Source organism: Castanea sativa, chromosome 3 (assembly GCF_040712315.1).
Source record: "Castanea sativa cultivar Marrone di Chiusa Pesio chromosome 3, ASM4071231v1".
NCBI lineage: Eukaryota > Viridiplantae > Streptophyta > Magnoliopsida > Fagales > Fagaceae > Castanea > Castanea sativa.
Genome location: NC_134015.1, coordinates 11,669,434 through 11,689,690, shown reverse-complemented (window position 1 = coordinate 11,689,690; position 20,257 = coordinate 11,669,434). Strand labels below are relative to the sequence as shown.

General features: G+C 31.4%; 1 protein-coding gene and 1 long non-coding RNA gene across 5 annotated transcripts in view; both read left to right on the top strand.

The window, feature by feature from the left end:
- Positions 1-20,257, top strand: part of LOC142627206 (sugar transporter ERD6-like 5) — a 66,765-nt gene extending 46,508 nt beyond the window's left edge. The window contains exons 1-18 of one of the 4 annotated variants that reach the window (XM_075801018.1): positions 14,523-14,699; positions 15,299-15,361; positions 16,071-16,160; positions 16,275-16,334; positions 17,441-17,506; positions 17,595-17,660; positions 17,737-17,812; positions 17,896-17,960; positions 18,150-18,242; positions 18,339-18,419; positions 18,505-18,589; positions 18,685-18,728; positions 18,811-18,873; positions 18,955-19,014; positions 19,136-19,189; positions 19,452-19,511; positions 19,593-19,707; positions 19,836-20,257. In XM_075801018.1, the coding sequence (XP_075657133.1) occupies positions 14,523-14,699; positions 15,299-15,361; positions 16,071-16,160; positions 16,275-16,334; positions 17,441-17,506; positions 17,595-17,660; positions 17,737-17,812; positions 17,896-17,960; positions 18,150-18,242; positions 18,339-18,419; positions 18,505-18,589; positions 18,685-18,728; positions 18,811-18,873; positions 18,955-19,014; positions 19,136-19,189; positions 19,452-19,511; positions 19,593-19,707; positions 19,836-19,960 (1,443 nt within the window). In that variant the 3' untranslated portion in view covers positions 19,961-20,257. Of the gene's footprint in view, positions 1-14,522; positions 14,700-15,298; positions 15,362-16,070; positions 16,161-16,271; positions 16,335-17,440; positions 17,507-17,594; positions 17,661-17,736; positions 17,813-17,895; positions 17,961-18,149; positions 18,243-18,338; positions 18,420-18,504; positions 18,590-18,684; positions 18,729-18,810; positions 18,874-18,954; positions 19,015-19,135; positions 19,190-19,451; positions 19,512-19,592; positions 19,708-19,835 lie in introns of those variants that run through there. The other 3 variants (XM_075801017.1, XM_075801019.1, XM_075801016.1) reach the window with 3 other exon arrangements.
- LOC142627218 (uncharacterized) lies at positions 6,318-9,970 on the top strand. Its single transcript, XR_012842785.1, has 3 exons — positions 6,318-6,509; positions 7,130-7,256; positions 9,304-9,970. It is a non-coding gene; the product is annotated as an uncharacterized LOC142627218 (long non-coding RNA).

Here is a 20,257-nt window from a genome sequence, read left to right as displayed (position 1 = left end):
GATCTTTGGTACTAACAACAAAGTATACAATTTTGTTACTTGGATTGAAGAAGAACCATGTTTCTTAGAGCATGCATTATCTCATGATGTATCTTTTCTTTCAGTTAATGAATAAAGTTGATTTACTTCCTATCAAAGAAAAAAAAAAAAGAACAATAAATTAAGTAGAGCTCATATAATGCCTCTAAGAATGCCTCCCATGTGACTTATTTCTCAGTCTCATTCAACCAATCTCTATCCCTCATCCCTCATCCCACCAAATGGCAAAAAATTCACATGCTGCTCACTAGTGCCTCCCATGCTAAGAAGCACGGATATAGATATGGATACAAGTACGGGTATAGGTACCAAATGGCAACGCGGGAATTTTGGAAGACTCGGACACGATATACAGCATGATACGTCTATTAAATAATTAATAAATATATTTTTATTCATATTTCTATATATTATCGTTTGTTCATTTAGACCCCTTAAACCAGATTGTTTAACCTAATATATTAACCAAGTGATTACCTAGATTAATTATTCAAATCTAAGTTAAACACAAATAAATCATATCATGCAAAGCAGCGAAAAATAAATAACACCATGATATAATGACCTAGGAAAACCGATGAAACGAACTGTTTGAAGGTAAAAACCTGGGGAGGATTTGACCTAACTATCCTCAAGGTAAAGTGAATCCATTATAAGAGAATTGAAATTTTTACAATTAGATTTAGCCCTAAATCTATTGCTACCTCATGTAGTAATTTACTGACACGACCATGTGCAAACTCCAAATCCATGGACTCTTTCTCTTCTTGGATTTGTAGAACACAAACTCCAACTTTTGTGACTTTGAGATTCCACTCAAAGGTTTATCAAGACAAACTCTCTAGTTTGTGACTCCAAGACCACCCTTGAAGGTTTAGATCATCAGCAATTGTTGATCTTGTATGCAGCAACTTCAGATCTTCCGAATCTAATGATATGAGAATGATTTCTGGTAGTAACTTTGAAAGAGGAAGGCACAATATCTTTTAGATCTCACAAGAGTACTTCTAAAGTCTCTCAAAAGCTCTAAAAACATAGTAAGGGTTTTTCCTTTATATACTAGAAGTGTTTCACTTGAAACCCAAAATGTTTAAGTAGAGTTCGAGCTAAACTAGAATTTTGCAAACATTTCATGTTTGCGATTTTCAACCAGTCGGATTTCATTGAATTTGAACTCTTCTTTCTACAGCTTGTATTTTCTTGTGTTCTAACTTATAACACCTTGAGTATTGTCTAATAAACTCTATAGACTTTAAGATTTATACCTAGACAAGTTTGTGTTCACGGTTTGCCAATTGTTCTAAACTTTTAGAACCTAACAATTATTAATAATTTATTTCCATATAATGTTAAATATATATCATACTAAGAATAATAATGGATAATAAAGCAAATCCTTTACTATTAAAGTATATTTGGAAATTAGAATAAAAATCAAGAATTAAGATATTTATTAAATTTTCAAATGCACTAAAACTATTCAGAGCATGAATACTCTGTTTGTTTGGTGAAAGGGTATTGGATTTTTCTTGTCCTCTTGTCCCATGTCCTACATTTTTTTTATATTTAAAAAAAGGACATGGCTATGACACACATGCACAAGTGTTCGAGGAGTGTCAAGTGTCTGACATGGGTACAACATCCCAAATGAAGTGTTCATGCTTCCTAATTCCCATAGTTGTGAAAATCTTTTCCATCTTCTTAAGCCATGAATTTATCTCAAATGGGTGGTTAGTACTTAGTACCTTTAAATGCAAGTCATCGGAGAGCACATAAGTGTTTGTGTGAAACTAAGGTTGTATCTTTAGGAGAATGGGGAAATTTAGGAACTTGGAAGGTTGAGCTTGTTGCATAGCAATTCATGCATATTGCATGATCACACGAGTCTATTGCTCTATAGGCTGTAAACAAATTGAGTTTTGTCGAGTAGTGAGTGTTTAGGTTCAGCTCAACAATGAATGTAAAATAAAATGTTCAAGCTTAGCTATAAATAATGTTCGAGGTCGAGCTCGTCAAAGAGTCTAAAAGTATGAGCTTGACTTGACTTTTTCATTAGCTAGTCAAGTTGAACTCAAGTTCAATATCAAACTTTTAAGTTTAAAATCCAACTCAAATTCATTAACAAGCCCATGTCAAACTTATTATCAAGCCTATTTAATTGTTAAGCTTATTATCAAGCTCATAAATGAGCCTAGTCTCAGTTTGTTTTGTATTTAGCGCTAATGTTCACGAGCCTGTTCATGAACATTTTTTTTTTTTTTTTTAGGCTTGGCTCATTTATTAAACAAATCTAAAACTAAAACTAAAGCTCAAGCTTAAGCTAATTATAAACGACTTGGTTCATTTACGACCTCTACCATTGAGGTTCCTAAATTCCAACAAATTAATGACTTCACTTTCATTATATGTTAGTGATTTGTGATATAATTTTTTCCTGAGATTCCAATAATTTCCTGTCACCGAATTGATTTGTGGCTCCAAATGAATTGTTGCTCTTCAAATTAGGATCTAGAAATGAACCTTTTAGTTAGTTAGATAAAATTTCATTCATTTTTCACGCCACAACCACCCGGGCTTCTTTTGGGTCATGTGGTTGAAAAACTTGTATAACTGAATACTTAATTGAGTAAATAAGGTCGATAGAATTTTCAAGGTTAAGACTTAAGACTTAAGAGGTTATGAGTAATGACTAGAAAGAAATTAAAATATTGATTTTTGGTTTAATGGTTTTTTTTTCTTCTTTGAGAAGAATTTTGGTTTAATGGTGATTTGTGGTTGTATAATAATCTATATGTTTGCTTTAAGACGAAGATCATGTTAATTGATGTCTTTAGGGCAATTACTAATAAACCATTTTAGAAAATTTTTTACACCACTTTCATAGAAAATATAAAAGTCCATCAAAAAAATTAATTATTTTTTTCTTTTTTCTATAAAAAATTTCTAAAAATATTTCCTTAACTAATACTTTTAGGACATTCGTTAACTTTTTCCTTAAGACTATAATTCTTTCAATGCAATATGAGTTCTTTCTTTTTGTGAATTCTGATGATATATTATTCAATGATTTTCGTGGTTGGTTCAATCAGATTTGTTTTCTAATTTTAGCTTTAGTGTGTGTTTGGAAACATATAAGCTAGCTTTTTGCATTTTAGCTTATGTACAACTTTTTAAAACTTTACTTTTTCTTATTTTTTTCAAATTACAAGTGTTAGGTTCTAAAAGTTTAGAACAATTGGCAAATCATGGGCACAAACTTGTCTAGATATAGATTCCTAAGTTTATAAGTTCGATTAGACAATTCTCAAGGTGTTGCAAGTCAGAATACAAGAAAAAGGAAGCTACAGGTTCAAGAATTCAAAACATGCCAGGTTTGACCGATCGAACGATGAGTTCTGTAGAATTTAATTAAAGCCCAATAGTCCATCAAGCCCATTAAGTGATTAAGGTTTCAGATATATTTCACATAGTATTTAAAAGAAACCCTAATGTGGCGTTTGGTACAGGGAATCTACATCACTCTTGGCATCCAGATTCCTAAGAATGTGATTCCTAGGAATGTAGTTATTTCTATGTTTGGTTTCATTAGGAATCTCTTAAGATTCCTATGAATATGAGATGATAATGTTTGGTTTATTCCCAGGAATCTTAAATAAATTATTTATTTTTCCCATTTTATCTTTAGATTTGAATGTGAACTACCAAGTTTTTTTTTTTTTTTTAAATCTTCCTCTAAATAAATAATAAAAAACTAAATATAAACTATTAATTATGACAAATTCATTAAAATTATAGCCTAACATTTCAAAATGACAGATACAATACAAAAATAACTATTTAAATTCTCAAATGTTTTTATTCTTAATAATAATTTTAAAAGATTTTAATGCATAATAATTTGTTTTATATTTTATCTTAATTATTTAAATGATAATGAAAAAGGGTTAAAATAGTCAATTTATAAAAAATACAATTTCTTTTAAGCTTGGAAATCTGGATTTCCACCTGTTTTAAAGGGAATCCACATTCTTACTGAGAGGGGTTTAAGGGGGGAATCCAGATTCCCCTAGCATCTGATTTCCTAGCGTGATTTGCAACCAAACATGAGAATCTTTAAACATTCCTGAAAATCCTAAAACATTACCCCATACCAAACGTCATATAAAACACGTTTTGTAAAGACTTTGGAGGTGCTTAGTGCTCTTGTGAGATCTAAAATGTATTGTGCTTTCTCCTTTCAAAGTCACTACCGGAAATCATTCTCATATCATTAGAACTGATAGATATGAAGTTGCAACAGCAAGATCATACATAGTTGATGATTTAAACCTTCAAGAGTGGTCTAAAAGTCACAAACTCTCCATTTGTGTTCAACAAATCCGAGATAGAAGAGTCCGTAGAGTCGGAGCTGCACGTGATTGTGTTAGTAAGTTCTACTTGGGGTAGCTTTAGATTTAGGATTTAAATTTATTGTAATCTTCCATTCTATCATAGTGGATTTGTTTATCTTGAAGATAATTAGGTTAAATCCTCTTCAGGTTTTTACCAAGAAACGGTTAGTTTTATTGGTTTTTCTGAGTCATTATATTACTGTTTTCTCTAATTTTTCTGCACTAAGTAATATGTTTACATGAGTTTAACCTAGACCTCATAATTAAACTAAGTAAATACTTGGCTAATTCATTATGTTAAACTAATCTATTTTCAAGAGATCTAAACAAACAAACAAGTTTAGTTTGATTGTTTTTAAGAGGTGTTTTGGTAATTTCCATTTAAAAGGTAACATAAATGGAATGATCAGGATTTGATAACAGAAATGGACATTTGGAAGGTAGTTAGGCATGTGCAAAATTGAGGTGGTGGTGGCTACTTCATTTCGATGATTGATCAGGATTTGGTACCATTTACAAGATAGTTTCCAATTGGCTTTCAGTACCATTGGGATTTGGTAACAGTACACATCAATGCTTTTAGGACTGTTTGTTTATGGGGAGCCATTTTTATATTATGAAACATGCTACCAAACTTACTTTGCTGAATCAGCATGTTTTCTCCAGCCATCTCATCAGCATTTTTTATTTATTTATGTACCATTGACATGTTGAATTTGCTCAATCTTATGTTAGAACAGAAACTTCATTAAATTAAGGAGTTGGTGATTTAACTTCAAAAGTGGTAATTTCATTTATAATTTGATTGTAAATTCCTTAATGGATGTAGTTGGAAGAATTTAATTTAATCTATTGTTTTTTTTTCCTGAATGATTTAATCTATTGTTTTAATCTATATATTACTAAAAGCTGATGTGTAGCATTTAATGTTGCTACGCTCACATTGAGCCACGTCAGCAGTCCTGTCATTCCCATCATTTTCCTAAATTTATCCTACAATTTTAAAATAATTTTTATCAATTTTAAAATACTAATAAAACTAAAATTATTTCCTAACTATCTCCACCATAAAGCCCACTTCTTTTAAATTTAATTCCACCAGCTCACCACTTATAAATTAAATTCTAACTTAAAGCCTAAACCCAACCCTTCTAAACTGAAAACCCTTTGAAAATCACGGTTTCAGCCTCCTTGGGGATATTTTCAGAGTAGCAATGTGAGGAGAAAGCATATCGTAAGTTATGACGGGTCTGAAAGAATGATGCAAACTAGCATCTCGAGTTTCAGAAACTCGATTTCAATCTAAAACTCGAGTGGTAAAGACTCGATTCCCACTTGGTGAGTTGGCTGTATAATGCCACATAGATCTCGAATCTCTAAGACTCGATTTTGTACTTGAAGAACAGCAACGATCTAAACAAGAACAGAGACGATTTGAATTTGAAGAGGCATGATCTGATCTGAAGAGGAAGAACGAAGAGACAACTTGAAGAGACACGATCTGGTCTACAAATCTGCCGTTGAAGAACGAAGAAGAAGGAAAAAATAAAACAAAAGGAAGAAGAAGGAGAAGAAACCCAGCAGATGAAGAAACCTGGAGAGGAAGAACAGAGATGAAGAAAGGTAAAACTCGAGTCTTTAAAACTCGAGTCTTAAATGCTTCCACGTGGATTTTTCGTCCACATTAGCTCCCACTGCTTGCAAATCGAGACTTATAAACTTGAGTTTTATCTTGGAACTCGAGTTTTAGAAACTCGAGATGCTATTTTTCATCATTATTTTAAAACATGACAACTAACTAAATTTTTTAATATTTAATGTTATTTGAAAAAAAAAATCCAGCCTCCTTAATTTCCTTCCCCTTTGTTTCTCACGTGTTCCTTCCCGTTCCCCACCTTCTAACAGCAGTTTTCTCACGCAAATTGTGTGACTTCCCCTTCCCCACTTTCTAACCGCAAACTTCTTACGCAAAATATGTTCCTTCCCCTTCCCCCACCTTCTAACGGCAGCCTCTCTATCTTCCTTACCCCTTTCCTCATAGTTTATATATACTAACAGAAGCTGGATACTTCAGTTCAGGTATCTCTAAATCCCAGTTTATTTTCTGCTATATTCTTTTTGCTTGATTGCTTGATGTTTTTATTCCCTTCTTACATTTTGTTACTGCCTACTGCCTCTTGAGTGTTGTGATGCGACTCAGATTAGTTCGTGTAGTATGTGCAAAATAAGGCAATATTGTTGCAGCTGAAACAATTTTCGTGTGTGTCAATGTAGATTTAATGGATTTGGTTATATACTTATATTTTGGTCGGACTGATATTGAATTCGGTGTTTGGGTTAAATTTGATTTTGATTAAGGAATATGGGTAAGAATGCTTTAAGTTTGGGGTATTCGAGTTAAACTAGGGATTGGGTTTTTATTTTTTTTTTCTCTTTTCTTTCTTAAATCTAAACGTGGGATGTGGAGTGTTTTTTTTTTTTGGGTGGGAATGTTTCTTTTTAATCTATACGTGGGAGTGTATTTCCGTCGCATTGGAGTGTTCTTTTTATAATCTAAATGTGGGAGTGTAGAATTGTGGCTGTGTGGGAGTGCCCTTTTTTTCTTTTTTGGTTTTAATCTAAACGTGGTAGTGTTTTTGGTTTTAGCCTAGGTTGGCATTTACATTGTCTGAGGATTCTGCCTCTCAAACCATTTACAGGGTTTAGGTTGGCATTTACAATGTCTGAGTATCAGCCGTATACACTCTTTTCGGCATGCCGTCAAATCAGTGATTGAGACGGATCAAGTTTTAGGGACTAAGACAGTTTCATTGGTGAGACGCTACGGTGTGTTGACTTTTGTTTTTGATTTTTCTATCACTCTTGCTCTGCCTCAGCATGCCGTTTGGTTTCATTGGGGTTGCTCTGCATTGCTTTTTTGGTTATTTGCGTTGCTCTGTGTTGCTTTTGGTTTTTTGCCATTTACTCTCTACAATTCTCACGTTACCCTTTTGTTTTGTATTTTCCCCTAATCATAACATAAGAATATGCATTATTTGGAATTGATGGAGGACTCGAGTTCTAGCATATTTGGTAGTTTGATTGGTGGGGCATTGTACAATTAGGATAATAATTTTAAGTACTTTGAATATCCATTGTTTGGTGAGAGAGATACTATTTATTTATAATAATTATATTAATATTAGTTTATCACTGTACAATGGTTTTTGATTTGTGGCTTAGCCAATTTTATATAAATTATTGTATTACTTTACTCAAGCATATAAATTCCAGCTGCTGCATAAAAAATAAGTAAATAAAGAAAATTCACAACTCCAAGAAAATTGATTCTAACGAAAATTCTATTACTCCACTATTTGAGAACGCTGAAATCAATCTAAACTACTGAAGTAAAAAATGAAAGAAGAGACAAAAAAGAAAAATAAATAAAAAATCCAACTGCTCACACAAATGAGTTCTGTTTAAGCTCTACTACTCTACTAACAAATAGATGAAAAGGAATTAGAATCAATGTGTTTAGAATATGCAACTACAACCAAAAGACAAACCAAAAAAAATTGACACAATATTTTAAACAAGGAGATGTTAGTAATGTTTAACATGAGTTAACTAATCAAATATTTCAGATCTCAAATGCATTAATATGTGTATGTTAGATTACACGTAAATAATATAAACCCTGTTTTGAATTCTATAAAAATACTATATAGAAATAATATTTTTTATTATTTTTAATATTCTTTATATTAGACTTTGACTAAGAAGATTAATGAAAATGTTGGGCAACGGAGTTATTCTTAGAAAGAGTATGTAAATCTGCTGTTTATCTATATATTTAGCTATTTGATTCCATGAAATTTCAAGTTAAATGAGTCACAAGTGAAAGGAAAAGAGTTGAAAATATAAATTTAAGAAAAGAGTTGAAAATATATGATAAATTTAAGAAACAAAGAAGACAAGAAATAGAGAAAATATACCTCTGCTTGGAAGAATTTCATTGTTTGCTTTTACACCTTTGGGTGGTAAAGTAGACAAATCGATAAATAATGGTACAAGCCCATATGTTTTCCATCTCAATGGCCAAAATTATCATAGGATTGAGTCACTTCTTCCTATTGAAGGGGAAAAAACTACATTCGCTCAACTTTATAACTATGATACAGATAATGAAATAGGACATAGAATTGATGTAGTGATCAAGAAATATAAGAAAAGTTATGTAGATCCTGATATTGCTGTAGGATTATTGGAAATGTTAAATAATTGTAATAAATTGGTGAAAGCATTTTGTGCACGAGAAATCTCTCTCTCTCTCTCTTCCTCTTAAATTTGCTTATTTTATAGAGTTTAACCAGAAAGGGTTTTTTTTTGTTAAATGAAAGAATTTTAATTTTGTTAATTTTTAAATTTTGAGCAAGTTACTGGGGTTTTAGTACATACATTTTGTAGTTAGAATATTGTTTCAAATTTGGTGAATTTTGGGGAATGTAATAGTGTGGAAATTTTATAAACTTTTATTGTCTAGGAAGCCAACTTTAGTCTAACAAGAAAGCCATGAACAACTTAAGTCCAACATGAAAGCCATGAACATCTAGGTAGTCTGTTGGCATGTTTTTGTTTCAATTCTTTTCCTTCCCCTAATATAGCTTTGTCGTTTGATTTGTTAGTTGAAATTGAAATAACACAATTTTCTTATTCTAGATGAAATTGTTTATGGATTTTTATTTTATGTATAGATCTCAATGCAACTAACATCAATTCCCTTGCTTACTATTTTAATGTTAAGGATTCAGTGACAAACTTATTTTTTATTTGTACTATTGTTTTACTTGTGGGAAAAATTTGATGAGTTTTCTATGTTTGTGTTTTGTAGTTCGTATTGATTTACTGGATGTGAATGGTGATGTGGGGGGACTTAGACAAAGATAATGAGCTACCTGTCTTCTATCTCAAGGTTTTTGTTTTTCCTTTATATTAAGCTGTAAATGGGTAACATTTTCTTTGAAATCTTATATATTCATAGTTTCAACATAATATATTCAAAGAAACTCCTATTAATTTTTTTTTTACTTAGTTATTGAATCAAACATGCACCCAAAATCTGTTTTAAATGGAAATAATTCAACTGATGATTATTTACCTTTTTTTTTCTAGACTAAAGATGAATATTTACATTGAATTGTGTACCTGATGACGCACTCCCACACATAGATAGAGTGGAAGAAAACAATAATTTTAGTTCTATGAAGTTCTTGAAAACTTGCCTCAAGTTATGATTAGGAGTTCTATGATGATTGTATGTAACTTATTATAGAACATGGTGGCAAAATTGAATCTAAAGGAGAGAGGAACCAACGAATGTCTCAAAGGCTATTAGCGCATGTTGACAAGTTTGGGGTTTGATGGTGCCATAGAAGTTTCAGTGGAAGTCTTCTCTCAATTGTTAAGCTGTCATGTATGTAAATTAGGCTACTTATTGAAAAAAAAAATTTGTAAATTAGGTTAGATATTGAAAGTTCTTGCTGAATGCTATAGTTACTAAAAGCTATGTTTAGCTACTAAACTAGTTGAGATGTTCCTTAAAATTTTGGGATATAAGTTAATAAGAAATGTCTTTTATATTATGTTTTCGGAAACAATTTTTATTCCACTTTGATGTTGGTTTTTATTGCCTTTTAGATTTTATAGAGAAGTAGGAACACAGAATTTGTATTTTAATTTTGTGTGTTTTTGTGTATGCATATCCACATTCCCGCACACAATATATACACTATCAAATTATATAGTTGCATGGCTAGATAGTTTAGCAAATACCTGTTAGTCTTAAATGGAGTTTTGCATTTTAATAAAATATAATGAATTCAAAGTGGAAATTTGTTAGATAGCGCCGATTGTGTTTTTAACCAATTGAATTTTCAAGAAACATTTGACTTTTTTTTTTTAATGAATTAGTTTATATAACATGCCTCATTAAATAGATCAATCTTCAAATACTTATAAACAAATTATAAATAGCACGTAACTTTGCAATATGAACAAAACATTAGAATTGCATATCTCTTTTCCAACTACAAAATGTACCAATAATGAGAAACAATATTTGAAAGGAAATTTATTTGGAAAATAATTGTGCTTGCCAAAGGAGGAGTCAAGATTCATAAATTTACTTTTATAAGTCTGGAATGAAGTATTTTTAAAAGTTATGATTTTGGATTCATCAAACTTGCAACATTTAACCATTTAAACTTGCTATCTAAGTACATGAATATTAGGAATTAATCTTATAGCTTTCATCAATCTAGAGGAAGATGAATTAAAAAAAATTCTCGAACATTTTTTTTTGAATTTTCCATGCATTGCACGGGTTAGCGACTAGTTATATTAAATTTACATACATGCATTAGACTTAAGATGGCATCCCCATTTGTTTTTGTTTTTGTTTTTGATAATTCAAAAGTTGGGGCAATAATTTACACCCTCGATATCCTCATTAGAAACAACATAAACAAGAAGTGTTAGTTGAATTACAAAACTCTTGGTATTGGTATCTTGATTTTTAATTTTGTACCTATTGCTTATTTATGATTTTATCATATTGTCATAAATTTTGGAACTACTTTTTATTTATTTTTTACATGGTGCAACTTTACCCTTTTTATTTTTTATTTTTTAAATTTGAGATAGAAATCTTACTATGGAATAATCTAAATTTTTATGTGTATGAAATTTTCTTTCACAGACTTGAATCTCGACCCTCACCCCCCAACCCACAAGAACTTGTACTTGTAGAGTGGCCATCAAACCAAAGGAGCCTTGTGGTACCTTTTTTGTTTCTTTGTATGGGGTTTTTGTGGACTTAGTGTAATATACATTCAATGAAATAAATGTAAGAAAGAAATAATAATAATAATAATAATAATAATAATAATAATAATAATAATAATTATTATTATTATTATTATTATTATTATTATTATTATTATTATTAGGGAAAAAATAAATGATTTAAGAAACAAATGATGTAATAATTATTTTTCGTTTCTTTGTATGGGGTTTTTTATGGTTATTTTTCTAAGATTGATATAAGAAACAAATGATTTGGAATATAAAATTCTATAATAGTAAATGATTTGGAAATTAAAGTAAACTAGTTGCAGGTCCACGTGATGCGTGGGAATATACAGCTATTTTGTAATGGGGTATAATGTATGATTTATTCTCTAAAACGTATTGGAGATATTATTTTTAAAATTATTTTTCATTTATCAATCTCTACAAATATATCATTCTATTATTTTGAGGTTTTTTTTTTTTTTGGTTGAAAAACTCAGTTGCATTTGATTGATATTATTCCATTATTTTTTTTGAGATAAAAGATAGAATAGCATTCTTTTTTCAAGTGATCTATATTATTTAAACTTTTGTATAGTGTGTTATTGTTTTCTTTCTACAACTAAAATTTTTAAGTCCAAAATTAATTATTTGAATATCTCATTTTCTTAAAAAGATTATCATGATAACCAAACCTCATTACAAATTTATAATTGATATTACTCAAATAATTTATAGAGACATTCAAATACATAATCATGTCACTTCTAAAATATTTAAAAATTAATTCAAATCAAAATTATGAGAGGGATAGAGAGTACATGTGATAAATAACACAAAAAACACACCACCAAGGTGTATCATCCAAAAGTAGAGAGACCAAAAAAAAAAAAAAAAAAACTCATCAATCTAAAATAGAGTTGCAAGAAAGAATTAGTGTGAGAGAGAGAGAGAGAGAGAGAGAACAATCACCTTTTTGGAAGAGAATGTGAGACAAATAACAAACTTATATAGAAGAAGATGAGTAGAAGAATATTCAAAAGAAAATGTATATTTGTAAACACCAAATTATTCAAGTCATGCTATGTAATAGAATAACATTAAATCATTTTATAATTTCATAGGATAACATGTAACAAACAAAGAAAATAAAAGTAAAAAGATAAAATAAATTAAAATATAATCAAATCATATCAACCTAAAGTAGTGTTAAATATAAAAATTCATCAATTGAAAGAATTAAACCTCCACCAAAAGAAAGAATATATATATATATATATATATATATATATATATATAGAGAGAGAGAGAGAGAGAGAGAGAGAGAGAGAGAGAGAGAGAGAGAGAGAGAGAGAGTATTCACTTTTTTGTGTGAGTAGAATATGGATTAAATGGAAAAGAAAAAAATTTATAGTAAAAAAAATGTGGAGAAAAAGAGTCAAAATAAAATGAAGATGAAGGGATGGAGAAATTTTAAGGTTAAGGAATAGAGTAGTGGGGAGATAAAAAGGTAAAACTAAGTAAATGTTGGAGAAATTGTAATTGTAAATTAGCAAATTAATAAAGAGAAAAATAATTAAATGCTTGATGATGTGATGCTAATGTGACTTAATAGGAGTGAAACAACATTAAATGTTACGCTTTAATTTTTTTTTTTTAATACAAGATAGTAATTTTACTCTAGCCTAATCTAAGTGTATATATGTGTAAATCTCCCTTCTAGAGACTTGTCTTTCCACTCCTTCGTTTTTCATTCCTTGTGCATAGTTTTGAAACCCGGACCAGATCGGTTGGTCAGACCGTGGTAACTGGAAACTAGTCATTAGTCTGATTTTTAGAAGTACAAAACCGAAAAATTTTAATTTGCAGCAAACTGCTTGGACTGCGGTCAAACCTCTCGATTTGCAAGACTGGACATGGTTTTACCAGTTGGATAACAAATACTTTGCAAAAAAATCTACGGTGGTTTATCTTTTTTTTTTTTTCACTAGAAGCCAGAGCCTGATATCTTGTTTAGCCAAAATGCTTCACCATCACTGGATCTTGCTCTATTATCACTGGTTCTTGCCGTTTAGTTTCTGTCGAAGGGAGGATAAATCTATGTTCGTAAAGAGAGATTATGGGGATAGAGAGAATCTTGGGCAATGAAAGTGAAAAGAAGACGAAAAAGGAAGAGGAGAGAGTGGTAAGTGGGGGCAAGTTGGGTCTGATGTTTTATTGAAGAGAGGGTGATATAACATATGAGTGGGTTGCTTTGGAAATAGTAATTTTTTTAATTAAATAAGATAATATACATAAGTGGCTGTAGATTTTTTTGGTTGTTTCTTGTTTTGTTTAAAATTTTTATAAAAAGTAACAGTAAGTTCCCTGATTAGGGGTAAAGTTTTTTTTTCTTTTTAAAAAAAAAAAAGAGATAAGACATTTGTTGGCTCATGGCATTAAGGCAGTAGGTTTTCGTTTTTTTCATTCGGTTTGTTACATTTTTTTGGGCTAAAAGTATTAAAATATAAAAGTTGTAAAAATATATTTGAAAGAGATTTACTATTCTATATTTTTTGAACAAATACTCTATATTTTCAGATCAATATTTTTTATTTTTGTAAATTTATTACATTTTTTATTTTATTTAATTATTAAATTATTTATGACGTCATCACGATTCAACCTCGGTTGAACCTTAATCTAACTTTTAAAATCTTGAACCTTTTTCTTTTACGGTTTATTGAACGGTCCGAGTTTCCAAACCATGTCCTTGTGTCTTTTGTCTATATTATCTAAAAAAATGAATATTAAAAAAATATAATGTGCCTAAGTTACTAGAAATAATTACATATTTGTCAATTCATTCAAGCAATAATTTTTAATTATATTAGTTCTAACAATTTTCAATTTCTCTTTTTTTAATGACATCTCATATAACTAAAGTTGATTATCCAAATATTATAACACATGCATACAAATACCATAAGATAATTTCTTACAAAATACCTAAAAAGAACATCCCATGTCTTGTCATATAAATTGTACTTCATGTCTTAATTAACAACGAGGACATTTTTAACAAATCAAATAACGAGACCCCACCATCAATTAGCAAAAGATGATCATGATATGAAATATAGTTGAAAATTATTGAATGAATGACAGGTTGATCCGTCAGTCAACTAACTTCAACCATTTTTATCAAACACAAAGTATCAATTAGTTTCTCTCTAATCTCTATCTCTCTGTTCCTCTCTGTCCCTGATAAAATAGCAACATATGGAAGACGAGGAACTAACAGAGTCTCTGCTTGTTGCACAACAGCCTGGTAATATCAGAATTATTAGCAATGGCGTTGGATCCAATGATACTGGTGCAATTGCAAGTGGTGTCACCGGTGTTCTTCTTCTTAGTGCCTTTGTCACTGCTTGTAGCGCCTTTACTGGTGGATTTGTGGTAAGTACAATTGATTTGGCATATGGCCTGTGGTTCTGTGGAGAATCCATATGTTGGTATATGTTAAGATGGCATCTCTTATATGGTCTTATATGGGATCCACGACAAGTTGTGGGACAGTATGCATGGGATGTATGCATTAGTTTTTGAGAATTTTTTCATTCTGAAGTATATTTTATTTTACACTTTACTTCACTAAACTATTGAAATGCATGATTAACTTTCTAAAGTTGTAACTCAATATAACACTTAACCCTTACTGTCTTGAGGTTAAGTTTAACGAAATTTAGTATTAAAAAACTAACTTATCCCTACTTGCAAAATAATCAGTGGAGGGTAAATTAGTCTTTTAATACTACGTTCCATTAGACTTAATTAAAAAAAATGATAGAAAGAGGTAAAGTGTTAACAGGTTTTAGTTTAGAGAGTTGATTATGCATTTTGTAATTTAGGAGTTAAAAGTATAAAATGAGATGAAATTTAAAGTGGAAGAGTGTCCCATCACCAAGCAACTCCCAGTAATGAAAAATGAGTTAAAACCGTATTATAGTTTCAGCATATATGTATTAGTGAAATTCTGCCTTGTGATTACATTGCAGGTGGGGTACTCAGCACCTGCTGAATCAGGAATTGTAGCTGATTTGGGCCTTTCTACGGCTGAGGTTCGTAATTAGTTTATTCAGTTCATTGCCATAAATTGTAAACACACTCACACATGCAACTGCAGAAATGCAAGAGAGGAATTGAGGAAAGTTGTTGAAAAAATTACATTATCCCTGAAATAAATCTTGATAAAAACTTATTTTGCCTAAATAAACTTTGATCATATAAATCCTTTGCTTCATATGAATCTTTTGGGTCATAGTAATAAACATGCCATTTCTAGTTTGATAACAAGGTTAATACTTAAAACACAAAATATACTTGTCAAAAATTTTATATCTCAACTGACACCTCTGGGTGTTTTCAATAAAAACATCTAGAATTCAAATCTCTCCACCTCAACTATTGAATTATTACCCCAAAAAAAAAAAAAAAAACCCCACAAAAAATAGTTACCAAAAAAGGAAAAAAAAAAGTGTAAGGAACTCAATAAAATTTTTTTTTTTTTTATGGAAAGAACTCAAGAATTTTGATTGTGTATGACCATCGCTGTATTGGGATTAGATGTCCTTTATCTATACACTGGAAATCAGAGACACATATATAAATTAAGATTATAATATTTGTAATATGGGATGAAAAAAATTTGGTACTTGGTGAGTGTGATTGTTGTTGAAAAAATGGTGCATTATCTGATTAATGTAGAGTGTATTAGTTCTCCAGTCAGTTCTATTAATTTCCTTACACATTCACTCTTCCCTTTTGCAGTATTCAGTTTTCGGTTCCATAATGACAATTGGTGGAATGATAGGTGCAGTAATAAGTGGGAAGTTGGCAGATATCATTGGTCGTAAATATGTGAGTTTTTAAATGTTCAAATTATTATCTGTAGGATTAGTGTTGAATATGTTTTAACCAAGTGTATTGACCAGCTCTTAATTCACTTGAATTTTGATTTAATCTTTGAAGCAGACTATGTGGATTCTGGATATATTTTACATAATGGGGTGGCTTGCAATATATTTTGCTAAGGTTGTTTATCTTCTGCTTTAATCATTTTTGTTTGATTCCAAATGCTGATTTTCATTTTCTTCCTAGGCTTCTTAAAAATTGGACATTGGAAGCTAACGTAGATCCATAAAATGTATTTAGTTTTTTGAAGTTCATAGCAATTCTAATTAAACAGCATGTGCCAAGAGCCTTATAGATCAAGTGATCAACTGGTATCTCTCATTTGGAATTATTATTTATTTATTGTAATTTTTTTTCAAGATGATTAAAACCCAGTTTTCCAAGTGCACCCATTCATGCCATGTTTGGAGTCTCAACAACAAGCACTTCAAAATGCACTTAAACAATATGACATTGTTCACAACTTGTTATGTCCAGGCTCATAGCAGAACTGGAGAGCCAAACGTAAGCGTTGTCACATCCTCGACACTATTCATGCTCTCTTCTATTCCTCTGTTGTCCCTACACCTTTCTATGAAGAAGTTGCACTCACAGCTATATACTCCATAACAAATTTCTCACTCGTGTGCTTGACAATTGACCCTTTTGAGAGGTGATTTGGCTCCACCCAAACTATCATCACCTAAAACTCTTTGATTCTGGATACTTCATAAAACTCCAACCTCATGAGCATATCAAACTTGACTCTCTCCCTCTCTAGGTTTTGTTGCTTTCTTTTGTATGCAGTGGCACAAAAGGGATTTAGGTTCTATCATCTTACGTCACACCGACTTATGGTCTCTCACCATGTAGTCTTCAAGGAATATAAGCTATTCAAAATGAAGTTCAAATTTTACCTGCCCACTTTTCCTCTTTTCTCCCCCCACTTCCATCTGCAGAGCTGGTGCCCAGGCAGAAATGCAGGAACTTTTGGGTCTTTTATGGTTCTGAGCAGAGTTTCTTGTTTCAATGTAAAACTACCAGCAATTGCCACTTCTACAAAAAGGAAACCATAATCAGTACATGTTTTCTATTTGAATATAATATAATAAATTTCCAAAAATTAGATAGGACTTCCAAAATGGCAAAAAGAGTCTTGGAAAACAATATTATATTTGTTAGTTAAAATCATATATCATATTGTTTGCTTTCAACCCATTTACTAAATGTTCAGTACTTGTTGAAAGGGTGCTTGGTTGCTCGACCTTGGAAGACTATCTTTGGGATTTGGATTTGGACTGACTTGTTATGTGGTAAACGTTGTAAGATTTTAGACTTTAAATTGCACTAACTTATGGTACATATGATAGATAATGAAATTTGAATTCTATTTCTTAACAGGCACCTACTTACCTATCAGAAATTACACCCAAGAATCTTAGGGGAGGATTTACATCAGTCACCATGGTAAATTATCCTTACAATAATGTTAGCTTCAAAATGTACTTTTTCCTTATGTGGCTCCTTCTTGTCCATTCTACAGGCAATGATACCGTTTAGTGTAACAGTTGCATATCTGATTGGTTCTGTCGTCAACTGGCGTGCCTTGGCTCTAATAGGTAGCTTCTAGTACCTTCTATTACACTATATTCCAATAATATAGTTCCATAATAGTTATGATCTTCTTCTTCTTTTTCCCTAGGAGCTATTCCAAGTTTATTACTACTTTTTGGTCTATTCTTCATTCCAGAGTCCCCTAGATGGCTGGTGAGTGCAATTTTAGAGTTTGTTGGTGTTTATATTATTATATGTTGCTCAGTGAATTTTAATTTTTAGTTAGTTTATATCTAATGCATATTGAGTTATAATATGTTCACACCAAATTCAATGAAACTTTTGAAGTTAAAAATATGTTCCCACCAAATGTGCTCCAAATATTTAGCTAAATGGCTGCAGGCAAAGATTGGCCAAGAAAAAGAGTTTGAAGCTGCACTACAACGCCTTAGGGGAAAGAATGTTAATACTTCTGAAGAGGCTGCTGATATCAAAGTAACACATTAACTTCATTTTAACTAAGAAAGGAATCATTAACTATATATGTAGAGTTGAAGCAAGAAATTGAAGAAAGGTTTTATTGTATGACAGGATTATACTGAAAACATCCAACAGATCTCAGAAGATAAAATCCTTCATTTGTTTCAGCAGAAATATGCTTATCAACTCATTGTAAGCTTTAAAGAGTCATCTCAAAGTTGCTCCATTTCTGCTACATGGATTTGTTATCAATTTTTATGACTCAAACTTGATATAGGTTGGAATTGGACTAATGGTACTGCAACAATTTGGAGGGCTCAATGGATTTGCATTTTATATGGACGAAATTTTTGAATTGGCTGGTAAATAATGCCTACTACAATGATGCTTTCTATGATAGACAAATGTGAACGGCATTGAATTGATATTTGATTATACAATTTTGGGTTTATGACAGGTGTGCCAAGTATTATTGGGTTTATAGTGGTATCCATTCCTGAGGTGGTTCTAAATCTTTTTGGTGTAACTAAAATGTTGTGATCCCCTTTAGTGCATAATCAGATATTGCAGATTTTCTGTGCAGATTCCAGCAATTGCTTTGGGATCAATCTTGATAGAAAAATTTGGAAGACGGACACTATTGATGGTTAGAATACAAAACAATGTCCAAAGTTTAAAACATAGTTGATGAAAGAGTTGATTCTAAACTTTGCAATAACGTTTGCAGATTTCTGCGACCGGGGAATGCTTAGGTTGCGTCCTTACAGGACTATCATTCTTATTGCAGGTTCTTTAACATAGAATTTAAATGCATCTGTATCTTTTTATTAAGGGGACAGGTTGGTTCTTAAGTGTGGTGTCTATTGTTGATGAATTACTAATTATAAACTTAAAGTTTCCACGAGCAGAGCCTTAACTGGTGGACTGAAGCCACTCCTACTTTGGTGCTTTCGGGCATATTGGTAATGCAATTGTAATTATCATATTTGTATACTTTCTTGTCACTATAGAATATGGATGATGAGGACAAGGTAAAAAACAATTGATCCTTTTTCCATTAGTGTAATGAGTTTGGAATGATTTCATTCAAGTTCATTAAACTACTTGGTTCATGAATTTAAACACCCCCCCCCCCCCCCGCCCGCCCCATCCTTTTTTTTTTTGCCTTCACTTTTCCTGCTATTTCAGATCTGTATAATTGAATTACTTGGTTTCTGAATTCAGGTTTTTAAGGCATCTTATTCATTGGGTGTTGGAGCAATACCATGGATTATAATATCAGAGGTGAGAACTTTTTTGATTAATAACTCTGTAGCAATTACAGTGTAGCTCCTGTTAAATGATTTTTCTCTTTATCCCTTTCAGATATTTCCCATAAATGTAAAGGGTTCTGCTGGAAGCATTTGCAATTTGGTCAATTGGTTTTGTTCCTGGCTTGTTTCATACACATTTAACTTTCTAGTAGAATGGAGCTCAGCAGGTGATGCGTCCTTGTCTCCATTTTTGTTGGCTTCTTTGCAGCTGTTTCTTTCTCATGTATACTGTCACTCTCCTAAGCATTCTTGTACGTAGTACATGATGATTGATATTTTATGCATGATATTTCAGGAACATTTTTCTTATATGCAAGCATGTCGGGTTTGGGTGTTTTGTTCACTGCAAAACTGGTACCTGAGACTAGATGGCGAGCTTTAGAAGAAATACAAGCATCACTCACTCATAATCTGCAATAAGAATCACCAAGCAGCAAGCAGCAAGCAGCGAAGGGTATGGTAGTTACCCTAGTGACATGTATGAAGCAAACTACTCAGCATCAATAAATCTAATAACAAATTCAAGATTATGGAGAAATATTCTAATAATATTTAATGAAAGATTAGGATCATGTGAGCCCTTTCTAATGCTGTCTGTGGCATTTGGTTATGAACATGGTGTGGTCCCATTCTTCGTGCACCTAGCCTTATGGATGGCTGCTTTGATATGCTAAAAATTATAAAATGAAAGTTACCACCAATTTGGTCTTTCTCCCA